General features: G+C 40.5%; 1 protein-coding gene and 1 long non-coding RNA gene across 3 annotated transcripts in view; one reads left to right on the top strand and one right to left on the bottom strand.

Moving 5' to 3' along the window:
* The window catches only part of LOC139183615 (uncharacterized), a 43,567-nt gene that overhangs the window by 7,975 nt on the left and 10,100 nt on the right, over positions 1-25,492 (top strand). The window lies entirely within an intron of this gene.
* The window catches only part of PGM2 (phosphoglucomutase 2), a 41,546-nt gene continuing 25,673 nt past the window's right edge, over positions 9,620-25,492 (bottom strand). Inside the window, exons 11-14 of the mRNA XM_019962575.2 lie at positions 24,570-24,699; positions 23,666-23,855; positions 19,865-19,998; positions 9,620-15,126 (exon numbers count right to left, since the gene is read on the bottom strand). Coding sequence (XP_019818134.2) covers positions 15,024-15,126; positions 19,865-19,998; positions 23,666-23,855; positions 24,570-24,699 — 557 coding nt within the window. The 3' untranslated portion in view covers positions 9,620-15,023. The remainder of the gene's footprint in view (positions 15,127-19,864; positions 19,999-23,665; positions 23,856-24,569; positions 24,700-25,492) is intronic.

The following is a 25,492-nucleotide window of genomic DNA, read 5'->3' as shown; positions in this document are numbered from 1 at the left end:
CATGCATTTCTGGAATGGCAACCCACTCCAGTATTCTTGCCTGGAGAATCCCAGGGACGGGGGAGCCTGGTGGGCTGCCGTCTATGGGGTCACACAGAGTCGGACACAACTGACGTGACTTAGCAGCAGCAGCAACAGCAGGCATTTCTGGAATCTAGCAGGCATGAATGAACATATGAGTGAATGAGTGAATGAAAGACCAGACAAAGGACATATCAGCCTGCTTGGCTCAGCCTACAGCTCCATACTGCACCAAATGCTTTCCCTCATCATCACCTGGCATGTTATTTGCAAGTGCATAATGCTTTGTAATTGACATCTTATTAATCTTCTCAGTAGCCCTCAAAGTGAAGTCGCTCAGTCATGTCCAACTCTTTGAGACTCCATGGACACCAGGCTCCTCCGTCCTTGGGATTTTCTAGGCAAGAGTACTGGAGTGGGTTGCCATTTCCTTCTCCAGAGAATCTTCCCAACCTAGGGATCGAACCCAGGTCTCCCTCATTGTAGACAGACGCTTTACCGTCTGAGCCACCAGGGAAATGTTATTTCCCTCCTTTCCCTCATTATATATAATGCATAAAGAGATTTATACTTAGAACATTTGAATCTTCCTAAGGCAGAATGCTGTGGGGGGAAAATTGGAATTTTAACCTAGATGTTCTACCTCCAAGTCTAATTTTCTTCCCTGTACCATATTGTTGTCATTGTTCAGTCACTAAGTCATGTCTGACTCTTTGCCACCCTGGCAGAGTACCCTATCAAGCTCCTCTGTCCATGGGATTTCCCAGACAAGAATACTGGAATGAGTTGCCATTTCCTTCTGCAGGGGATCTTCCTGACCCAGGGATTGAACCTGAGTCTTCTGTATTGCAGGTGGATTCTTTACCACTGAGCCACTGGGGAAAACCCCGTACAATTTTACTGGCTTTTAAATGACTGTTTTTGAGGGCAGTAGAGTACAAGAGTTGTGTGGTTTAAGAAGATATAAGGAGAGCCTGGTTATTTCCCTGGCTTTCAGAATAACCTTCCTTGATGAAAGATGTTCTGTGGGAGGACTGAGCTTCTGCTGGGCTCTTCTGGCCCCTTCCCTTTAGCTTGGGGGAATGCCCACTGAACCGAGTCAGGGTTTCCCCTTATCAGTGCATACTGAAGAAATGTGATGCCGGGTAGACTCCTTTTGACCACTTATTTTTTCTCTTGCCTAGTAATTCCTATTGTGCAACAACATTATAGTGGGAGCTTGCTTCATTACTTAGTAATTTCCTTTAACAGTAGAGCTGAACTAGAGACATTCAACCCTCTTCTCGTTTTCCTGTTGCTAAATATAAAACGTAAGATGAAGTTCTCCTGTTATTCAAATAAAAGGAACTTGAGTCCTTAAAATTGAAGCTTAGAGAAAAAACTAAGAGGGAATTAGAATTTACCAAGATGCCAAGATTGGCAGGTATGTACCACAAAAGGCTTAGAAGAATCAACCAGCAGAGAGATTTGTTCATTAGTGATTCTTTCTCTGGACTTGGACTAGGCACTGAAGTGATATAAGCAAATATGAGATGTCATCCCGGTCTTCAAGACCCTTCAGTTCAGATCAGTTCAGTTGCTCAGTCGTGTCCGACTCTTTGCAACCCCATGAATCGCAGCACGCCAGGCCTCCCTGTCCATCACCAACTCCCGGAGTTCACTCAAACTCATGTCCATGGAGTCGGTGATGCCATCCAGCCATCTCATCCTCTGTCGTCCCCTTCTCCTCCTGCCCCCAATCCCTCTCAGCATCGGGACCCTTATGCTCTTCTAATTAATGGTCAACAACTTTCTTGAGAGCCCATTTAGTAAATAATTTAGCCTTTGCAGGTTATTCTTTCTCTGTCCCAACTTTCATCTTTGTCATTGTAGTGCAAAAGTAGCCATAACAACATGTAAGCAAATGAATATAGTTGTATTCTAGTGAGTAAGGGCACTGCCATTGGAATTTCATGAATTTTTACATATCAGGAATTATTATTCTTAAAACATTTTTTCCCAATCATTTAAAAGTGTAAGAATTACTATGTCAAACTAAAAATTCCCTCAAAGGAAACAATCTACACAACGAAAATTCCCCCTAAGGAATGGGGAAACATTTGCAAACCATATATCGGGTAAGGGGTTTATATGTGCTTCATTATTAGCATACTGAATAACAAAATCTGACCACAGGTTGAATACGGTCTAATAACTATCACGATTTTGTAGTGATGAGTATGAATGATAGTCTGAGATACCTGTGGCAGCTGAAATGTAAAACATAGGTGATTTCTATTGATGACAAAGTCGCAGGGCCTGATGACACTGTTGTGGCACTGATGACACTATTGCCTTCATTTATAATTAGAAGAAAACCTAAATCTTGGTCAGAGCTTCTGGAAGTAATTTTAAAAATGTTTCTTGTTTTCTGTCCAAGTTCACTGTTTCTCTGCATTCTACGCACAGAATCACTGGAGAAACTTTGATCTCAGGTTAAGAGCTCTTGGGAAGTCAAAGAGAATGTGGGGAAATGGGGAAGTTAGAAGGCCCTCATCTTTGAGAACACAATTTTAATAGAGATGAGAAGACAAGGGAAACTGAAGGGCATTGATTCAGCAATGTTGGTTCCCAAAATGTCTCCCAAATGCAAGGGCAGGGAGAGACTGAAGAAAGAGGCCAGACAGGCTAATTCAATGGCTGTTGCCTTAAGTCACTCATTTTTGAGGTGGTTTCATATGAAGCAAACCTAACTAATGCAGGGGGTAATGTATTTTCCAAATTTATATTTCCTGGCAATTTTCCATGTTCCACAAGTTCTCCAAGATTAATGCACTGTGTGTTAAGATAACATCTACAACTATTCTTAGTATCCAGAGAGATTCTTTCGAGTTGTATTTTTTTAGTGTCATCCTGGGCTTCAAAAATTCATTTGTACTTGGCATGCTACAAGATCACACGTGGACCTCAATGCCTACTGTTTCACAATTCATTTCTTCCTATAACCAGTGACAAGACTCCACAAATATGTGTTAAATTACCCTTTAACATTCCATAACCACAGAAGTTTCTTTAGGTTTGAATGTTCTTCTGAAGAAAGAACCCATTCTTGTCACAGTGATCAGCCTCAGGCAGCCATGGATCACTGCCTAGCTTTGTAAACTTAGACAAATTACTTAACTGACTTATTTTGGTTCTCAGTGTTTCCACCTATGAGGTGAGAATAAAAATAACTGTACTTACCTTACAATGTTGTCAACAGAATTCGAGTTAGTAAAGGGCTTTCCAGTTGGTGCAGTGTGGGAAACACAAGGGTGTGATCCCTGGGTTGGGAAGATGCTCTGGAGTAGGAAATGGCAACCTGTTCCAGTATTCTTGCCTGGAAAATTCCACGGACAGAAGAGCCTGGCAGGTTATAGTCCATGGGGTCGCAAAGAGTCAGATGCGACTGAGCAGCACATAGCTCAAAAGTTAAGTACTTAGAATCTGGTGTGTAGCAGAGCGGCCATATTGTTATATTTCAGTGTTCCAATTTCTCTGCTTTATCTTCCTGTCTGGACTTATCAGTTTTCTTTCCTCTTTCATCTCTCTGTAGGGAGAACAGGATACTAACCTAATAGGCTATTTCAAGTAACCCTAATCTTTTTGGAAATTCAGACTCCAGGAATTCAGCATTTATGCTGCTTCAGAAGCAGTGTAATGATTGCTATAAAGAAAAAGTCGGAAACATTTTTCCCTTTCAAATGGTCAAAGTTTTTCCAGCAAGGACTGGAAAGTGTCTTCAAAGCCGGTAACATTTTCAAGTTAAAATTTTACAACTTAAAAGTCTTTCAAAATTCCATTGGGCCCTGTTCCTCCTTAATGAGGTTTTGCTGGGTGGTAGTGGGGTGCTCAGGAAAGCCCAGCCAGGGCTGGGCCAGCATGTGGAGTGAGCAAGTGTTCAGGAGGCTCAGAACTCAAATAGACATTAGTGCTAGATAAAATGGAACAAAATGTGTTTAAATGTATAGTTGAATTCTAAATAAAATATATTTCCTACATGTTAAAAAAAATTGTCCTTTATAAACTGAGAAAACCAGAAAGCAACCACTGGGGACCTATGGCCTGAGGGAGGTATGAGACCAGGTGTGGGTCTCGAGGGCTGGGGTATAACATATCACACACACACACACACACACACGCACACACACCACCGACGGGTGCTTGGAAATGTGGCCCTGGACTGGTAGGAGGCAGGGAGTTGGAACTGACCCAGTTGTTTTGTTTTTTTATTTTTTCTCCTCTAATAGTTTTATTGGGTCCTTTTTTCTAGTTTCTTGTTCTTATTCATGGTATCCTATCTTAATCCCAGTGCCCAAGACATCTGTAAAGGACTGTGCCTCTGTGAAAAGGAAACCAGAAAAAAACTGTACTCTCTGATCCAGAATCAGAGAAACATGTAGTTTGCTTGAGACACTGGGTGGAGATGGGAGATGGGCTGGGGATCACAGGTGAGGAGAGTGGGTTCTTGATCAAAATTCAAAATCTGTGTCACATGAGTGTATAAAATGGATTTACGCTCACAAGTTGTGTGGGATTCAAAGTTAATAAAAGTAACATAAAAACTCATCACCAATTTTGTTAGAAGAGTTACAAATATCTTCTCCCAAACTGTGGGTTGTCTTTTAGTTCTATTTATAATGGCTTTTATTATACAAATGTGGTTGACTCTTTTGCTTTATGGTTTGGGTTTTTAATTCCTCCTTTAAGAAATCCTTCTCTACCATGATATCATAGAGACAATCTCCTACAATTAATTTCTTCTAAAATTTTTTTTAGCCTGCAACAGGTAGTTTTAAAAAATATTTATTTAATTGAAGTATAGTTGATTTACAATGTTGTGAATTTCTTCTCAGAATTTTTAAGTGTTCACATTAGATCTTGAATCCAACTACAAGTTAATTTTCCATATGGCTTTGGATATGGTTTGAGGTAGGGATCTAATTTTAGTTTTTCCATCTGGATAGTTATTTGTTCCAGAGTTTTTAACTCAATAGTTTTCCCTTACAGATAGATTTATCATGCCATGTTGGTCATACACCAATTTCTTCTACATACATGTGATTATTTGCTATTTCCTTCCATTGGTTTGTCTGTTCATCTCTCTGCCAAATTTATTACTGTATCTTTATAATAAATCCTAATATTTGGTAGTATAACTTCCCTCTTCTTATTGTTATGAACTGTGAAGAGTCTGAGAATTTATCTGTTTGCAAGCTAATGAGTTAGCCTGTCACTGATTCATGGATACAAGCAGAAGACATGTGAGGCTGGTGAGTCAGAGGCAAAGGACTGTGTTGCTTACAGCACAGCAGGCAGCACAAGCTGTACATTCACCTCAGTTACCCTTGTCCCCAAGTTCCACAAAAATCAAATCTGAATCAGATCAAGCTTCTCTGTCTTCCATACCACCTTACATGACCTGTAGGGCACAAAGAAACATGTTAAACACACAATGAGGAGGCAGTTAGAGAAATTCACAATGTGGGAAACCCTATGGGACAAATCATTCAGTTTGGAATAGATTTAAAAAGAAAAAAAAAAGGATGAAGAATTTACATATTAAAAGATATTTTAAGAGACCTATTAACCAAATGCAGTAAGTGGATACTATTTGAACCCTGATTCCAACAAAGAGAGGCTTTCCTGGTGGCTCAGATGGTAAAGAATCTGCCTGCAATGCAGGAGGTGCTGGAGATATGGGTTCAACCCCTGGGTCAGGAAGATCCCCTGGAGAAGGGAATGGCTACCCTCTCCAGTATTCTTGGCTGGAGAATCTCATGGACAGAGGAGACTGGTGGGCTGCTATAGTCCATGGGGTTGCAAGGAGTCAGACACAACTGAGTGAATAACAAACTTTTTTTTTCAAGTAAAGACTAAATAGCACATTTGAGACAAATGACTGGTTTGCACATTGACTACATAATTGATGATGTTAAGTTGTAAACACTTTAAAGTGTTAACAAAAGTACTTTGGTGGTATGTGTGTGTGTGTGTGAGTCAGTATGTCCTTATCTTTTATAGATATATCAGATCAGATCAGATCAGATCAATCGCTCAGTCATGTCCGACTCTTTGTAACCCCATGAATCGCAGCACGCCAGGCCTCCCTGTCCATCACCAACTCCCAGAGTTCACTCAGACTCACGTCCATCGAGTCAGTGATGCCATCCAGCCATCTCATCCTCTGGCGTCCCCTTCTCCTCCTGCCCCCAATCCCTCCCAGCATCAGAGTCTTTTCCAATGAGTCAACACTTCGCATGAGGTGGCCAAAGTACTGGAGTTTCAGCTTTAGCATCATTCCTTCCAAAGAAATCCCAGGGCTGATCTCCTTCAGAATGGACTGGTTGGATCTCCTTGCAGTCCAAGGGACTCTCAAGAGTCTTCTCCAACACCACAGTTCAAAAGCATCAATTCTTCAGCCCTCAGCCTTCTTCACAGTCCAACTCTCACATCCATACATGACCACTGGAAAAACCATAGCCTTGACTAGACGGACCTTTGTTGGCAAAGTAATGTCTCTGCTTTTCAATATGCTAAGTTGGTCATAACTTTCCTTCCACGGAGTAAGCGTCTTTTAATTTCATGGCTGCAGTCACCATCTGCAGTGATTTTAGAGCCCCCCAAAATAAAGTCTGACACTGTTTCCACTGTTTCCCCATCTATTTCCCATGAAGTGATGGGACCAGATGCCGTGATCTTTGTTTTCTGAATGTTGAGCTTTAAGCCAACTTTTTCACTCTCCACTCTCACTTTCATCAAGAGGCTTTTTAGTTCCTCTTCACTTTCTGCCATAAGGGTGGTGTCATCTGCATATCTGAGATTATTGATATTTCTCCTGGCAATCTTGATTCCAGCTGAAATAATTACAGATACAAAGATAGGTAAGGGATCTACTTCAGAATTGTCCTGTAGAGAGATAGGGCAAGAGGGAGATTTCAATGTAATGGGATTGGCCATGATTTGCTACAGCTGGGTGATGGGCATTGGGAGGCTCATTGTATGATTCTTGGTACACATTTGAAATTTTCTGTAAGTTTGAAAAGGAAAGGGGGCAAGTCACATGTTAAAATCACCAAAGACTCCAGGCAGGTATTTTGAGGTGGCTGTTGTACAGATTAGACTGGAGGAACTAACTGAATCTGGGGATCTGAGGAACTAACTGAAGAGGAAAAACAGATTCGGAGTTGGCTACGCTGATCTAATTTGAGGGCATCTGAGTAGGAGAGCCCAAGGAGGCAGGCGGTAATATAGGATTGGAACTTGGGAGAAAAGTCTGTAGTCCTGCACTTAGGACAATTACAGCTTTGAGCATAAAGGCGCTTTCAGAGGGCAGAGAATGGATGATTCCACCTCAGGGAATGAACCGACTTGGGATTCAGAAGGAAAAAATAAGGAAGCCTGCTGGACTAGCAAAGAAGTTATCTCAAGTTAGCTCAAGCCTCCACCTAAAGTTTACTTTTGTTTTAGGAACACTTTTCAGCTATGGAGCTACATTTCATTCTTGCCACCTAGAGATTTAAGTAAAATAGCCAAGGTGAAATAGTTCAGAACAATGTATTTGAAGGACACAATCAGGTCTCGTCATCTCTGTAAACTGCAACCGTAACTTTCCTTTGGAAGTTGCACAACGCTGCTTTGAAATGGTTTCAAATGATTATTTGACCTGGAGCCAAATCTTTTTTTTTTTTTTGGGGAGCCAAATCTTGACTCTGGGTGCCTGAGTCCGTTATGGACCAGGTTTGCAGCAAACACCAAAAGTGGCTTTCATTGGACACAAATGGGAAGTGGCTAGTGTTTCGAAAATTTTAATTTCACGGACCTACACAAGTAAGCCAGGCCAAGAAGAACTAGATTCCCCAACACTGCTCTCCACCCTGGTCACCATGTGCTCATGTTGGAGGGCCTCATCTCTCCAGACAGCTATCTTTCTCCTCCAGTGAATCTGAGTAGTTACTGCCCTGTGCTTACATGGGGCGGAGAAGGCAATGGCAACCCACTCTAGTACTCTTGCCTGGAAAATCCCATGGGCGGAGGAGCCTGGTAGGCTGCAGTCCATGGGGTTGCACAGAGTCAGACAAGACTGAAGTGACTTACCAGCAGCAGCAGCAGCAGCAGCTTACATGGGGAAGTGTCTAGAAGGAGCGTTATTTTAATTCTTGCTTCCCATCTGTCTAGAGTGTGACATCTTGCTTTCAATAGTTGAGTTACTCAACACAAAGTGTGTTGGTAGCAAGAACAGGACAGAGGGATGATGCAGGGAAATGGCATGCAAACAGCCTCCCAGAGTCAAATTATTTTGAACAAAAATGTTAGGGGTTTGAATTTGATGTTCTTGAGAAAGACAAGGCCAAAAGGGGATATCACAGAACTGCCTGCCCATAATTCAGTCCCATGACTATTGCAATGCAGCAATCATGTGTCCATATGGATTTCCTCGGCTAGACTACTTGAGGTCCCAAATGCAAGCTTATTATCACTATCCAGAAAAGTGCCTGGCTCATAGCAAAATTCAAGCATGACTCAATCAGTGAACATATAATGAATGCACAAATAGTTCTGAGGAAGTAGAAATTATAAATACGATTTAGATGCCATCCTCTCAAAATCTCTTTAAAGTAGCACACATGCATTTGCTTCATTACTTAACTATTTCTTTTTAAAACCATGTTTCCAGTGTCAAGAAATAATAATACTTTCCTTTAATAGCATGATGATAGAATTAAATCAATGGGACAAATTAATGAGAGGTAATGACAATGTTTCTTATGGGAGAGAAGAATAAAGGTCTCTTGATTTCAGAAACACCACGAAGAAAAAACCAAAACAGTTGGCCTGCATTTCCTCCTACAAGTCAGACTTTCATTCTTCACTTGGGATTTGTTCTTTCCAGGCACCAAGAGAAGATGGACAGCCATCCCTACATCAAATTGTACTGTCTTCCCCAAGCAGGCTCAGCTAGAAGGCAGAGGGGGCTGCTACACAGCGCTCAGCCGCCATTTCTGCCTTCCACCCCTGCAGAGCATGCAGATGTTTCCTGACATCTGCATGTCACCCAGTTCTACCTTTCTCATACCCAATTTCAGCACCCCTACCCTCCCTCTAGGCTATAAGGTTAGGTGGGATAGGAACCTAAGGCTGCCTGTCTCTGTGGTACAAAATGTTTTCCTCCATCTCAGATGTTAGGTCTTTTAAGAGGGCTGCTGCTGCTGCTGCTGCTGTCACTTCAGCCGTGTCTGACTCTGTGCAACCCCATAGACAGCAGCCCACTAGGCTCCTCTGTCCCTGGGATTCTCCAGGCAAGAACACTGGAGTGGGTTTGCCATTTCCTTTTCCAATGCATGAAGGTGAAAAGTGAAAGTGAAGTCGCTCAGTCGTGCCCAACTCTTAGCGACCCCATGGACTGCAGCCTACCAGGATCCTCTGTCCATGGGATTTTCCAGGCAAGAATACTGGAGTGGGTTGCCACTGCTAGTTAAGCATTCTGCCAAACAGAACTGCTGATGATTTTTTATTGCTGATGGTGCCCTTAATGGATTTTTATATAAAGACCTGCAGCATGAAATGACCTCAGAGACCATTTAGTAAAATCTCTTTATTTTAAAAATGACAAAATTATCACCCCAAGTCCATGGTTTACATTAGTATTCATTTTTGGTTATGTACGTTCTATGGATTAGGACAAATGTATGTATAATGACATGTATTCACTATGATAGTATCAATACAGAAAAATTTTTTTACTGCCATTAAAATCCTCTGTGCTCTGCCTACTATTCCTCACTCCTTCACTGATCTTTTTCTTGTTTCCACACTTCAGATGATAATGATGCATTAATTTAGGTTCACTGATGGTAACAAATGTATCACTCTGGCGGGGGGGGGGGGGGGGGGGGGGGGGGGGGGGGGGGGGGGGGGGGGGGGGGGGGCGGGTGTTGAGAATTGGGGAGGCTGGCATGCCTCAGGGCAAGGTGGGTATGAGACATCTCTGTATCTTCCTCTCAATTTTTTCTCTGAACCTAGAACTGCCCTAACAAAAAAAATAACAAAGTCGTAAAAAATAACAAAATGGAGACTTTGGGAGGCTAAGTGACCTGCCCAAGGTCACAGAGCTGGTTCCCAGTGGACCAAGACTAGAATGCAGGGGCCTGATGTTGCAAGTTTTATGCACCGCACATTGCTACCCTGCATCCCATAATAACAATAAAAAGTCAAGAGATACTTGGAAATAGAGGAGGATCTCCTCTAGGTCCAACTGAATCACCCGCTTGCTGCTCATGGGGAGAAGTGGGGCAGGTACTAAAATTTACATCTGGGTTCTGTTTTAACACCCCCCACCCTACCCCAACCACACACACCCTGGCACCTCCACACTTCTGCTCTTGCTGTGCTCTGCCTGGAAGACTTCCTTCTCCATCTTCAGCTGCTACTTGCTCCTGAAGGTGAAGCCTCCTCTGGGCAGAATGAACTCCTTTCTCACAATTCTCAACTCTGAGTACTTTGCAAATAACTCAGTCATAGAATACTGTAAATACTGTGTAAATACTGTACTCAATGGTTGCTTATTAGCCCTCCAATTAGACCCTGAGCTCCGTTAAGCAGGACTAGATCTTAAATTACCTTCGCATTTCCAGAGACAAACTCTGGGATGGAGTACCATTTATGTGCTCAGATCTAAAATTTCTTTTTTCCAGAGTACAGTTTAAGACTAGAAAACATTATCAAACAAAAATAAATATTGCTTCTACAATGAAGCAGCTGATAGAATATATGGAATATTGTACGTTTAAGAGTGCTGGTAGGGGACAAACTATGTTATTATGAGGATATACAGATATTCTTTCCTTCACATTAGAAACATGATTGACAACAGAACTGTAGTTTTTCGTTGTTCTGAAACTGCTAATAACCATTTAAAAATAATAGGTAATCATTTGCTTTAAAAATAAAAGAATCATACAAAATATATAAAGTATATAAAGAACAGTTTGGTCCTTGGTCATGGTACTTGCTGGGAGTCATTTTGGAAGGTTATAAGGCCATCAGTGATGAGGAGGCACAGATCAAATAATGAACCTGGAAACGTCTGGTTTTACATTGTGATCACATAAAAACAAGGTCAGTCACAAAGTTATTGCTTATAATCCCTGCTACTTTATGATATTTCGCAAAACTAATACAATTATGTAAAGTTTAAAAAAAAAAAAAATCCTTGCTACTTTAGGACTAAGATTACATTTAAATGTACTAAAGCAAAAAAAAAAAAAAATTACAATAATCTACTTTGCAAGTGTCAAATAACCAACTGTTTGATTCAAGATTTTAAAAAAGGAAATGAACACACACCACACAAAGATGGTTAAGCTGTTTTTTCCTACCACCTACACAATGTATAATAGTGCATAATTAGAAATAAATTTTAGGTCAAAAAACTTCACCTTTTTAAAGTATCTTTTGCTCCACTTTATAGGTTCCTGTGATTTGTATTTTCCCTAAAACACAACATTTGCTCTGTTCATTTATCTCATAAGGACTTGACAGAAATGCAAATATATGCATATATAAAAGTGGCTAGCTTAGATATGACAGCCCAGAATTTAGTAATTGTATAGGCTTTATGGCTGTTTCACTTACATATAAAATGAATTTTAGAGGACAAACATATTTGGTATTTATTCTAATGAAAGCTTATTAATCACAACATGTTTTTTGAAGGTTAATTATTTTTAAAACCTTCATTTTTTAAATTCAGATGATGTCCAGGCTCAGCCTTTTAAAAGGAATGTTGGTTTGTTAGATTGGGCCATCTTTCTTTATTTCCCTTAACATCCAAACATAAAATAAGGAGGAATGTAGGTCTATTAAACAATAAAATACTTGTAGCAATACTTTAAATTATTTGGCCCTCAAAAACATTGCTTAAGAAATCAAGTTCAGCTTAGTTGTCAGTTCAGTTCAGTCACTCAGTCGTATCTGACTCTTTCCGACCCCATGAACTGCAGCACGCCAGGCCTCCCTGTCCATCACCAACTCCCGGAGTTTACTCAGACTCACATCCATCGAGTCAGTGATGCCATCCAGCCATCTCATCCTCTGTTGTCCCCTTCTCCTCCTGCCCCCCAATCCCTCCTAGCATCAGAGTCTTTTCCAATGAGTCAACTCTTCGCATGAGGTGGCCAAAGTACTGGAGTTTCAGCTTTAGCATCATTCCTTCCAAAGAAATCCCAGGGCTGATCTCCTTCAGAATAGACTGGTTGGATCTCCTTGAAGTCCAAGGGACTCTCAAGAGTCTTCTCCAACACCACAGTTCAAAAGCATCAATTCTTCGGCACTCAGCTTTCTTCACAGTCCAACTCTAACATCCATACATGGCCACAGGAAAAACCATAGCCTTGATTAGACGGACCTTTGTTGGCAAAGTAATGTCTCTGCTTTTGAATATGCTATCTAGGTTGGTCATAACTTTGCTTCCAAGGAGTAAGCGTCTTTTAATTTCATGACTGCAGTCACCCTCTGCAGTGATTTTGGAGCCCAGAAAAATAAAGTCTGACACTGTTTCCACTGTTTCCCCATCTATTTCCCATGAAGTGATGGGACCAGATGCCAATGATCTTAGTTTTCTGAATGTTGAGCGTTAAGCCAACTTTTCACTCTCCTCTTTCATTTTCATCAAGAGGCTTTTTAGTTCCTCTTCACTTTCTGCCATAAGGGTGGTGTCATCTGCATATCTGAGGTTATTGATATTTCTCCCTGCAATCTTGATTCCAGCTTGTGCTTCTTCCAGCCCAGCGTTTCTCATGATGTACTCTGCATAGAAGTTAAATAAGCAGGGTGACAATGTACAGCCTTGACGTACTCCTTTTCCTATTTGGAACCAGTCTGTTGTTCCATGTCCAGTTCTAACTGTTGCTTCCTGATCTGCATATAGGTTTCTCAAGAGGCAGGTCAGGTGGTCTGGTATTCCTATCTCTTTCAGAATTTTCCACAGTTTATTGTGATCCACACAGTCGAAGGCTTTGGCATAGTCAAGAAAGCAGAAATAGATGTTTTTCTGGAACTCTCTTGCTTTTTTGGTGATCCAGCAGATGTTGGCAATTTACTCTCTGGTTCCTCTGCCTTTTCTAAAACCAGCTTGAACATCTGGAAGTTCACAGTTCACGTATTGCTGAAGCCTGGCTTGGAGAATTTTGAGCATTACTTTACCAACGTGTGAGATGAGTACAATTGTGCGGTAGTTTGAGCATTCTTTGGCATTGCCTTTCTTTGGGATTGGAATGAAAACTGACCTTTTCCAGTCCTGTGGCCACTGCTGAGTTTTCCAAATATGCTGGGATATTGGGTGAAGCACTTTCACAGCATCATCTTTCAGGATTTGAAATAGCTCAACTGGAATTCTATCACCTCCACTAGCTTTGTTCGTAGTGATGTTGTCTAAAGCCCACTGGACTTCACATTCCAGGATGTCTGCCTCTAGCTGAGTGATCACACCATCGTGATTATCTGGGTTGTGAAGATCTTTTTTGTATAGTTCTTCTGTGTATTCCTGCCACCTCTTCTTAATATCTTTTGCTTCTGTTAGGTCCATACCATTTCTGTCCTTTATTGAGGCCATCTTCGCATGAAATGTTCCCTTGGTATCTCTAATTTTCTTGAAGAGATCTCTAGTCTTTCCCATTCTGTTGTTTTCCTCTATTTCTTTGCACTGATCACTGAAGAACACTTTCTTATCTCTTCTTGCTATTCTTTGGAACTCTGCATTCAGATGCTTATATCTTTCCTTTTCTCCTTTGCTTTTTGCTTCTCTTCTTTTCACAGCTATGTGTTACGCCTCCTCAGACAGCCATTTTGCTTTTTTGCATTTCTCTTCCATGGGGATGGTCTTGATCCCTGTCTCCTGTACAATGTCACGAACCTCCGATCATAGTTCATCAGGCACTCTATCTATTAGATCTAGTCCCTTAAATCTATTTCTCACTTCCGCTGTATAATCATAAGGGATTTGATTTAGGTCATACCTGAGTGGTCTAGTGGTTTTCCCTACTTTCTTCAATTTAAGTCTGAATTTGGCAATAAGGAGTTCATGATCTGAGCCACAGTCAGCTCCTGGTCTTGTTTTTGTTGACTGTATAGAGCTTCTTCATCTTTGGCTGCAAAGAATATAATCAGTCTGATTTCGGTGTTGACCATCTGGTAATGTCCATGTGTAGAGTCTTCTCTTGTGTTGTTGGAAGAGGGTGTTTGCTATGACCAGTGTATTTTCTTGGCAAAACTCTATTAGCCTTTGCCCTGCTTCATTCTGTATTCCAAGGCCAAATTTGCCTGTTACTCCAGGTGTTTCTTGACTTCTTACTTTTGCATTCCAGTCCCCTATAATGAAAAGGACATCTTTTTTGGGTGTTAGTTCTAAAAGGTCTTGTAGGTCTTCATAGAACCATTCAACTTCAGCTTCTTCAGCGTTACTGGTTGGGGCATAGACTTGGATTACTGTGATATTGAATGGTTTGCCTTGGAAACGAACAGAGATCATTCTGTCATTTTTGAGACCGCATTCAAGTACTGCATTTCAGACTCTATTGTTGGCCACGATGGCAACTCCATTTCTTCTAAGGGATTCCTGCCCGCAGTAGTAGATATAATGGTCATGTAAGTTAAATTCACCCATTCCAGTCCATTTTAGTTCGCTGATTCCTAGAATGTCGACGTTCACTCTGGATCTGCTACTGGAGATCAGTGGAGAAAATAACTCCAGAAAGAATGAAGGGATGGAGCCAAAGCAAAAATAATACCCAGTTGTGGATGTGACTGGTGATAGAAGCAAGGTCCGATGCTGTAAAGAGCAGTATTGCATAGGAACCTGGAATGTCAGGTCCATGAATCAAGGCAAATTGGAAGTGGTCAAACAGGAGATGGCAAGAGTGAACGTCGACATTCTAGGAATCAGCTTAGTTGTAGGTAAATGTAATTATGCCCGAGGCTGGGATGGTTTACTCTCCTTTTGGCTGGAGGTTATACTTTTGTGGCTGGAAAAAATGCTCTTCAACAGCACTAACTAGTTCATCTAGTTCTTTCTTCAGCTGCTCGGGATCACTGCAAAATAAGGGGGAAAAAAATTCCAGGTCAGTGGATTATTCTGGAGCATGTTTTAAACACTCCCAATATCAAGCAACACTGATATTTACTCTTAAGTGAAGAGTTAAATCAGACAGAACTCCAGTTACTTAAGCATGGGAACACATCTGTGGCATGGATAAAAAGTCCATGAGACAATATTCATTATTTTCCCCAAAGGCTTCCCCAAGGTCTCTACTATAAACAAAACCACACCTTTGCACTTCTCATAAGAATTTTTTTTTTTTTTGGCCATGTGAGGCATGTTGGATCTTAGTTCCCTGACCAAGGATTGAACCCCTGCCCCCTGCACTGGAAGTGCAGAGTCTTACCACTGGGCCACCAGGGAAGTCCCATAAGAATTTTCAAAACACACAATCTGTAGCCTAGCGTCCCTAAAAGTCCTGCAGGGTCCATACCTAACAGTGCAGAGAAAACTTTCATGACTCCAGTTGTCATTAAATCCCATTGAACTGTTATAGATATTTCCCGCAAGTCCTTGGTCTTGCAGGACATGACTGTTCCTGATCCTGTCTGTCTTCAAACTATTGGGAGCTTGGCTGAAGCCTCAGCTATAAAGCCTTCCCAGGATGGAAGAGATGGTGAGCCTCCTGGTGGGCCTCCTGGTCACTCACCAGGAACTCAGACTCCGAATCTTTTTAATTTTACTTTGGGAACAAAAAAGTCACAACTAAAGTTAGTGTGGAAATCTAGGGAACTAGATCTCTTTAACAAAATCAAGACTTTAAGCACGTGAAAAATACTCATTTATGTGCAAACAATTGGAGGATTGTTTAATAGATAAAACAGACTTATAATTAGACATTGTGTCTAATTTATGTGTCAGACTTATGTATCAGGCTACTAGCTGATGTGAGTTACTATATTTAAAACCAAGAAGTTCAATAAAAGAAATTTAAATCCCTCAATTCAAACTTTTAATACTTTATACCTGGCCATCTTTAACAAAATGGGCAATCTGTGTAATTAGTTAAGATCATCCTTGCATTGTAACAGTTAACCAGTAAAACTAAAACAATCCATTTTATTACAGACAGTAATTCTGGCTCTATTACTTACTAGCTCTGTGCCCTTGGGTGAGTGACTTGACCTTTCAGAGGCCCAGATTCCTCTCCTGTAAAACTGAAATAAAGACTATCCTCTCAAGAGAGTTGTTGTATAGATTGAGATAAATTATATAAAGCAATTAGCACAACCTGGCCCAAAAACCTCAATAAATGTAGCTATCATTATAATTATTTTTATCCCCATTGGTAACATATAAAGTAATTATGCTTCATAAATATATATGAATTACACAAGTCTTTTTTTCCTTCTCCAAAAATGTGCTTTGAGGAAAATAACAGTTCTCAGGAAGGCACACTGGCTAATAATTACTGCACGTTTTTTTTTTTTTTTAAAACAATATCCATTAAACTAAAACTCATCAATGAATTTAATTTACTATGTATCTCCTGCTGGTTTTGTTTATCTGTTAGAATCCTGCTTGACATAATTATTACCTAATTTTTGAGACAGTAAGAGAGGTTCTTTGTTCTTAGGAGATGAGTATTAAAGTCTGCAACGTATTTTCAAATGGCTGAGAAAAATATGAGAGCAAATATTGCCAAACACTAGCGACTGCTGAGACTAGGTTGGGGAGGCAAACTATGGCTTTCGGCCTGTTTGAGTAGTTTTATTGGGAAACAGCCACGACCACTCTTTTATGTCTGTGGGTGCTTTCCATCCACAACAGTAGAGCTGCATGCTTGTAACAAGGATTGTGTGTAAACCCTAAAATAGTTACTATTTGGCTCTTTACAGAAAGTTTGCCAACCCCTAGTCTATATGAGGAGTATGTGCTTATTCACTACACTATTTCTACATTTCTATAGGTTTGAAATTTTTCAAAATAAAAAGTTGAACAAAACTAAAGACGTCAAGGGAATTCCCTGGTGGTCCAGTGGTTTAGGACTCCGTGCTTTGACTGGCGAGGGTGCAGATTCAAACCCTGGTCATGGAACTAAGATCTCACAAGTCGTGCGGCATGGCCAACCACCCCCGCCCCCCAAAAAAAACCAATAGTAATAATAAAAAAAACCAAAGACATCAACCCCAACAAAAAATTTTAAAGGTAGTACTTATATTTGAAAAAAGATTTTCAATTCTAAAGAGTTAGTGGGTTGTGGAATTCTACAAATGAATAGAATTCATGATATAAAATATATTAATAATATTTAGCATTATCAGAAAATAAGGAAACCTTAGCCATGGGTTTATGGCTGTTGTGATAGGTATGTTGATGCCTTGCTTGAGTCCAGACATCATATCTATGGACTAACGTCCCAGTTTTCTGATCCTGTCTGTCTTCAAACTATTGGGAGCTTGGCTGAAGCCTTGTGTGTAAGACCTTCCCAGGATAGAAGAGATGGGGAGCCTCCTAGTGGGCCTGCTGGTCACTCACCAAGAACTCAGATCCCCTGTTTATCTTTTTAATTTTACTCTGGGAACAAAAAGGTCACAATTAAAGTATAAACAAAAATCTAGGGAACTAGATCTCTTTATCGAAATCAAGATTTTAAGCATGTGGAAAATACTCATTTATGTGCAAACAACTGGAGGGTTGATAATAGATAAAACAGACTTATAATTAGACATTTCTCAATGACGATAATAAAACGGCAAAGTTTCCAAGTATCTTCAGCAATTTAGAAACTAATATTTGAATTTAAGTCCACTCAATAAGCCATGTGAAAAATGTAAATACTATAGACCCTTGAGTAGTAAGTTGTATTGTTATTTATAAAAGAAAGTTTTTTTTAAAAAAACATTACATATATTTTCACAGGATAATGAAAAGGAAAAGATAAATATATAGAGAAAATAGATCTTTTTGTTTTTTAAATTTTTTGTCCATGCTGCATGGCATGTGGGATCTTAGCTACCCAACCAAGGATCAAACTTGAACCTCCTGCAGCAGAAGTGCAGTTTTAACTACAGGATCACCAGGGAAATTCCCTGAATATAGATCTTTAAATTGGACTTAATGTTCATTTGTTTTCAAAACAGTGAGTCACAGAAATATGGAAACACTAAGTAAGAATGAGAATGAGAATTATTCAGAAGATTCAGGGCTCATTTGGATGTAGCTTGCTATTTCCTTTATGATAAACTCCCCGACAGGTGAATATTCTGAGTTCTTGTTCTCAAGGTTTATAGTTTTGTTTTACTATTTCTTGCTTTGCTGCTGGCATTCACTTCTCCCTGATTAAGGAAAGTCTAACTGCAACACATCTTCCCCAGCCCCTCTAACCTGCTACATTTAATCTGTTATTGGCTGGCTAATTTAGGATGCTCAGAAAATTTCCTTTGCTCTTATTTCCACATAATGAAAATTTGGTTCACAAGCCAGAAAAACCCTCTGATCAATGCTCTGGGGTGTATGTGCCATTACCACCTAGACAGACTTATGCTGTCCACTACAGCAGCCACTAGTAACACGTGGCTATGGTGCACTTGCAATGTGGCTGGTGCAAATGAGGAACTGAACTGAAATTTCAAATTGCATATGTGGCTCATATTTTATTTCTGTTGGATAGCACTGACTTAACTCACTTTAAAAAAAAATTTCCTGATTTTGAACTGTATTCTGAATAGAGAAGTGAAAGCTAAGCGACTGTTAAATGTGTACTATTACATTTACATGTGCTAGCTACATGTACCATGGCTGATACAGTTCCAAATGTTACAGGTGTTGGAAACTGAGTGACTCAAACCCTTTCAGTTCAGTCGCTCAGTCGTGTCCAATCTTTGCGACCCCATGGACTGCAGCACGCCAGGCTTCCCTGTCCATCACCAATTCCCAGAGCTTACTCAAACTCATGTCTGTCGAGTCAGTGATGCCATCCAACCACCTCATCCTCTGTCAACCCCTTCTCTTCCTGCCTTCAATTTTTCCCAGCATCAGGATTTTTTTCACTTAGTCAGTTCTTCGCAGCAGGTGGCCAAAGTATTGAAGTTTCAGCTTCAGCATCAGTCCTTCCAATGAATATTCAGGACTGATTTCCTTTAGGATTGACTGGTTTGATCTCCTTGCAGTCCAAGGGACTCTCAAGAGTCTTTTCCAACACCACAGTTCAAAGGCATCAATTCTTTGGCACTCAGCTTTCTTTATAGTCCAAACTTTTACAAAGTCACAAAACATGACCTTGAAGCTACTAGACTGTCAGCTCTTTGGCGGTGAGGACACTTTCTGCTGTGACTCTTTATCTTCCCCCAAACCCAGCATGACTTACACACGATGGATGCTCAAAGATATTTGTTGAATGGATTTGTAATTGATTGGATGGATTTCATTAATTTCATTAATTTAATCCACTAATTCATTAATGGATTTTAATTCATTTGTACCAGGGACATGGAGAAAAAGTCACTGGTGCCAGCCTCAAATAAAAAGTACTAGAAAAAGGAAATTTTATTGATATTACTGAAATTAGGAAGTTTCCCATACAGGGAAATTTTAGAAGGAAATAAGTAGGAAGTAAGCACTCCTGTTTCTCAACACTTCAAACAGCTGTTAAAATCACAATACTGCTGCAGGTTCTGAAACAACATTCTTACTTAAACTACATACTGGACAGATGAGCTATTTTACTTAGTGTCTGCAGAGAATTTAGGAAGTTTAAGGAATAAAAACTACAGCTGCTGCCATCCATACCTATTTCCAGGTGGGGCGCACAGTTCCAAATAGTACTTGATTTTGGGCTCTGTCCCACTGGTCCGCATGGTGGCCACGCCTCCATTAGCAAAGCTAAAGGTGATCATTTGGCTGCTTTTACTAGTCGGGAGAATCTAGGAATTAATTTTCATGTTATAAATTTATTAGTAAGTAGCAACGTAAGTTGTTTTTTACCTAACTAATATTTTTCCTCAAATAAGCAAGAAAGTAAATGCAAAAAAAAGAACACATTTGAGGAAGTTAGAAAATGTACTCGGTATAAATGAAATAAATAATAATAAGGCAATTTGTGAAAATAAAGTAACTTTGTATACTACTTTTTACCTCTGTAGTTTTATTAAAGCTACTAAAAGTTTTTCTAAAATCAAAACACACCCTTTCACAATAAATTGTTTTAAACCGATTAATAATGCATTACAAAACCCCACAAAACAATGAAATAGGCTTATTTCAGTTTCAAAAGCTTCTGGTATATGTATCATGGCTGACTGCTCTTCAAACTCTACTAAAGTGACCAAAGTATTAAAATAAAAAAGCACGCAAGGGCAAAGCAGCAGCAGCTGTTGAGGGGTCTGCCAAACAATCATGGCAGTCAGAAACCAGATGAAGGGGCGGAAGGAGCCTGCTGGAACACAGGACAATGAGCAGGGGGCGCCTACAACAGGCAGACGAGAACTGAGTCAGGATGCTCTGCAGAACCCTGGCAGAGCTCACTAACCAGGGCACCAGGTACTGCAAAGGGCAGGCGTGAGGCAAAGGCAGACAAAGGCAGCATCTGAAAGGAGCTATTCGATCCTCCCAGATCCTCAACTTCTGCCCATGTGGTCAACAAACCACCTCATCAGGAGACGCCTTAAATCTCTGGTATAACTGAAACAGAAGAGCTTAGAAGTTGGGGACACTGGGCATCATGGAAGGCAGGGCATGGAGAAAACTGAAAGTAATTCAGAGTCCCCACACTGGACACTAGCACCCCTCCTCCCAGGTCCCATGGACCTCTCCTCCACTTCCAGGGACTCAGCATCCCAGCTTATTACCCTTAGGCAGGAGACTAGGGTGACAGCGAGGCGTCCCCAGAAGACCTTGAAGGAAATAAAGACAATTCATAGGAAGAAAGATCTACATTAAAAAAAAGCTGTAATTAATACCCTTAATAGAGATATGATATACATGAAACAAGATATTACTTTTAATAGAGGAAAAAGAGCTGAAATGTTCAAAGAAGCAGACATTTAATGTTGAGGTAATCTCCCCAAAAGTAGGAAAGGAAGACACAGATGGACAACGGGAAGACAGAAACTTTGAAAGTAGAACATCACTCCAGGAGGGTCAGCATCTAAGAACTTGTCAAGAAGAACTTGTCAAGAAGGGGAGAACAGAAAATTTGAGGGAAAAGGTTATTTGGAAAACAACCATCCAGCCCCCTTTGAAAAAATTCAAGAGTTTCTCAGGATGGAAAAAAATGACTCCATAGGCCAACAAAGACCAACCAAGTGTCCAGAAAAATGAAAGAAAGGAGGCCCATACTAAAAGCTTATCACTGAAATTCTGAACCCAAGGTTTAGTGGAATGTTCCTAATACTTTCCATAGAGGAAAAAACAATTGCATAGAAAGGACTGAATGAGTATAGCATCCTTATCCCTGGATGCAGCACACAGCAGGTCCCAGCTATTTCCTGAATAAATGAATGATGGATGCTCCAGAGCTTAACAAACATGGAGCAATGCTTTCAAATCTGTGAGTCAACAAAGTGTGCGGGTAGAGCAAGACATTTTCAGACCTAAACACCTCTAAAAATTTACCTCTATTCACTTCTTCTTAGGAAGATACTAGAAAATGTGATTTAGGAAGCTAATTATAAAAAGGGGTCCAGGAGCAAGGGATATAACCCCAGAGAGTAGTGAAGAGCATCCCCAGGATGACAGCTGGGCATTCAACCCGGAGAGCAGTGGGCCCTCCCCAGGGAAAGCGGCCAGGAGGGAGGCCATTGGAAACAAGATGGAGCCAACAGAAGCACGGAATCACTGGACTGGGTAGAAAACCCTACTGAAAGCTGTTTGAAGGATGTGGGAAGGACTGGTGAGGAATGCATAGAAATCCATGCAGATGAAAGAACAAAGCAGCTATTAATTACAGAAAAAATAATTCTTTATACAATGTAAGGGGAACCTAAGCAAAGTACACTATTCAGCTAAGCAGAAAACAATAGCTACTAGTCCTCATAATACAAGCTTGGAATCTGATGTTGCCAAAACCTGTGGTACAAACAAATGTACTGCAGGCACAGGGGAGAAGAGTTGTGAATGTCGCAACTCTAAGAACCAAATCCCTATTTCCATCATGTTGTTACGTTAGGTCGCTTTAGTAGTGTCTGACTCTTTGCGACCCTATGGAGTATAGCTTGCCAGGCTCTTCTGTCCATGCAATTTTCCGGGCAAGAATACTGGAGTGGGGTTGCCATTTCCTCCTCCAATCTCCATCATAGAAAATTAATAAAGCCTAACACTGATAAGTCAAAGCATCACCACATGAGCATGTTATTTAGAAATCTGGTGGTAAATACCAGAGAAACAACTGAGAGGGAAGGTGGTTTTCTTGACACATGGCAATGAAATGGTAGGAGGTAGAACTGCCAAGTTTCTTCATAACCCTTTAATACTATTTGCCTTTTAAAAACATATTGTGTGCAGATGTAAATTAAAAAATATAAAAAGGAGAATATTAAAGCAAATGTCCAGCATCTCATAGGGATATTCTTACTCTTCTTCCCCTACCCACTTGCCATAGTTAGCAATACTATCTTCTGCCATATTTGTGCCTTCTTTTGACTCCAGTTGGGGATCCACATGGTAGGAAGAATTTGAACTCATGTGCTACAGCTAACAACTCCCATATGAATGAATGAATTAGTGTTAGTTGCTCAGTCATGTGCAACTCTGTGCAACCCCATGAACTATAGCCTGCCACATTCCTCTGTCCATGGAATTCTCCAAGCAAGTATACTGGAGTGGGTAGCCATTCCTTTCTCCAGGGGATCTTCCCGACCCAGGGATTGAACCTGGGTATCCTACTCTGCAGGTGTATTCTTTACCATTTGAGCCACCAGGGAAGCCCCAACAACTCCCATATAGTCAGAGAATAGGGTAAAACTAAGGAGGAAGCTAACAGTAGTTCTCAAGGCTGGACGAGTAACATCAGCATCAGCAGGGCACTTATTAGAAAGGCAGACAAGGGGTGGGCTGCAGCGCTCAGTGTTTTAACCTGGCCACTAGGTGATTCTGGTGTTTTTTCAAGTTCAGCTGCTGAAAGAGAGGAAAAGCCAGATTTGCAATCAGAAGACCCAGATTCTACCCAGACCATCACCAATTAGCTTCTAACCACAGGCAGGTCTTACACTTCTGAGTGTAGTCATCCCTCGGCACCCATGGAGGGTGCCAGGAGCCCCTGCAGATACCAAAATCCACAGATGCTTGAGTCCATTATATACACTAGTGTAGTAAGTTGACCCTCGGTGTTTATGATGTGAAACCCTAAGATACCCAGAGCCGACTGTATCGATTTTTCCTGCTGTGTTAAAAGATGGCATGGGCTGAGATGACTAGTGAGACTCCCTGTAGTTTTAGCTCATGTTTTAAAATTATCTCTATATTTTAATAGCTTATTTATAATAATGCCTAAAATCAGCTTCAATTAATTATATGATTAAATAGGTTGAACTATTCAAAGCACAGTGAAAAAGTAAGTCGAGAAGACTTTAACTGATAAAAAACATTACTTACAGCTTTTTTATCAGGTTCGTTATCATCATAGCCAGTTGTAAGGTCCCTAATGTGAGAAATCTCAAATCTGCCACAAGTTTTTGGATAATTACTCTTCCCATCATAGTTTCTAAGGTTTTCAAATAATTGTTTAATAGTTTCTTGATCATGGCAGATAAAATACGAAGCTCTGGTGATATGGTAGCCATACCTATCAATACAAACATGGTTACATGCAAATGAGGGACAAATAATTGGGCACAGTGTACACTGAACATGTATCTATCAAACAGTATATTCTAAAACAAACAACCACGACTAATTTCAAAGGAGTAATTCAGCATTAAATAAAGAGGTCCAACAATCTACACCAGGAATCACTGCCCTGCTGTGTGGCCCTCAGTCTCTGTTTGTAAGTAAAAGTTTTATCATTGGAATACAGCCACGTCATGCCCATTACCTTGTGTCTGGTTGCTTTTGCACTAGAAAGGCAGAAATAAGTAATTGCTACAAAGACTAAATAGATGTTTAATGAACACATTTAGTCTTTTTCAACACTGGACATTTAAAAAATCACATTCTTCCCTTAGCCATTTCTGCAGCTAACGTTCTCATTTATTAAGGATTAACGTCATCACGAATGGTAATTACTATTAACTGCTTAAGTAGCAAAAGGAAAAGGTGATCTCTTATTTAGTTTTCATACGAAATAGAATTCATAACTAAAGCAAGAGCATCAGAAAGAATATGAGTATCGGGTGCACAAGAAGAGAGTAAAACATTAAAAAATATTCCTGTGTGGGGATGCATGTTAATTGTATCCACTGTGATCATTTCACAATATAGACATACACTGAATCACTGTGTTGTATACCTGAACTGATAAAAAAAAATTACTTCAATTAAATAGTCAATAGAAACTTACTCAACATAGATGGCTTTTAGCTGCTGAGACAAAGACAAATTCTTGGTTGCTAGAAAGCTGGCCAACTCTGCAGTTATGACGGCAGCGCTGACTCCATCTTTGTCCAGCACAAAAGGGCAGCACATATATCCTGCAGAAACACGAGTCATACACATATCCTGAGGATTGGGGTCCTTTTACACACTTAGGATACACACATCTATATGCATCCTGCCTATTGCATGAGAGGTTGTCAAGGATGTAAATGATTCTCATTCACCACCATTGTATTTAAGAATCTAGCCCAGTGCCTAGCGGGTCTTCACGAAGTATTTGTTGAGTACAAACTACTATGTATAAAATAAATGATATATAAGGATGCATTGTACAACACAAGTAGTCTAGCCAATATTTTATAATAACTATAAATGAAGTATAGTCTATAAAAGTATTGAATCACTATGTTGTAAACCTGAAACTAATATAATATGGATGTGCTCAGATGCTCAGTTGTGTCCAACTCTTCGCAACCGCATGGACTGTATTCTGCAAGGCTTATCTGTCCATGGGATTCTCCAGGAAAGAATACTAGAATGGGTTGCCATGCCCTCCAGGGATCCATGCCCTCCATGCCCTCCAGAATAGATCAGCCCAGGGATCGAGCCCTCATCTCTTAGGTCTCCTGCACTGGCAGGCAGGTTCTTTACCTGTGCCACCTGGGAAGCCCTCAGGTCAGTTCAGTTCAGTCGCTCAGTCGTGTCCAACTCTTTGTGACTCCATGGACTGCAGTACGCCAGGCTTCCCTGTCCATCACCAACTCCAGGAGCTTACTCAAACTCATGTCCATTGAGTTGGTGATGCCATCCAACCATCTCATCCTCTGTCATCCCATTCTCCTGCCTTCAATCTTCCCAGCATCAGGGTCTTTTCAAATGAGTCAGTTC

The sequence above is a fragment of the Bos indicus genome, chromosome 6 (assembly GCF_029378745.1).
Source record: "Bos indicus isolate NIAB-ARS_2022 breed Sahiwal x Tharparkar chromosome 6, NIAB-ARS_B.indTharparkar_mat_pri_1.0, whole genome shotgun sequence".
Taxonomy (NCBI): Eukaryota; Metazoa; Chordata; class Mammalia; order Artiodactyla; family Bovidae; genus Bos; species Bos indicus.
The sequence above is the reverse complement of the archived record's forward strand: the minus strand, read 5'-3'. Positions and strand labels throughout refer to the sequence as shown.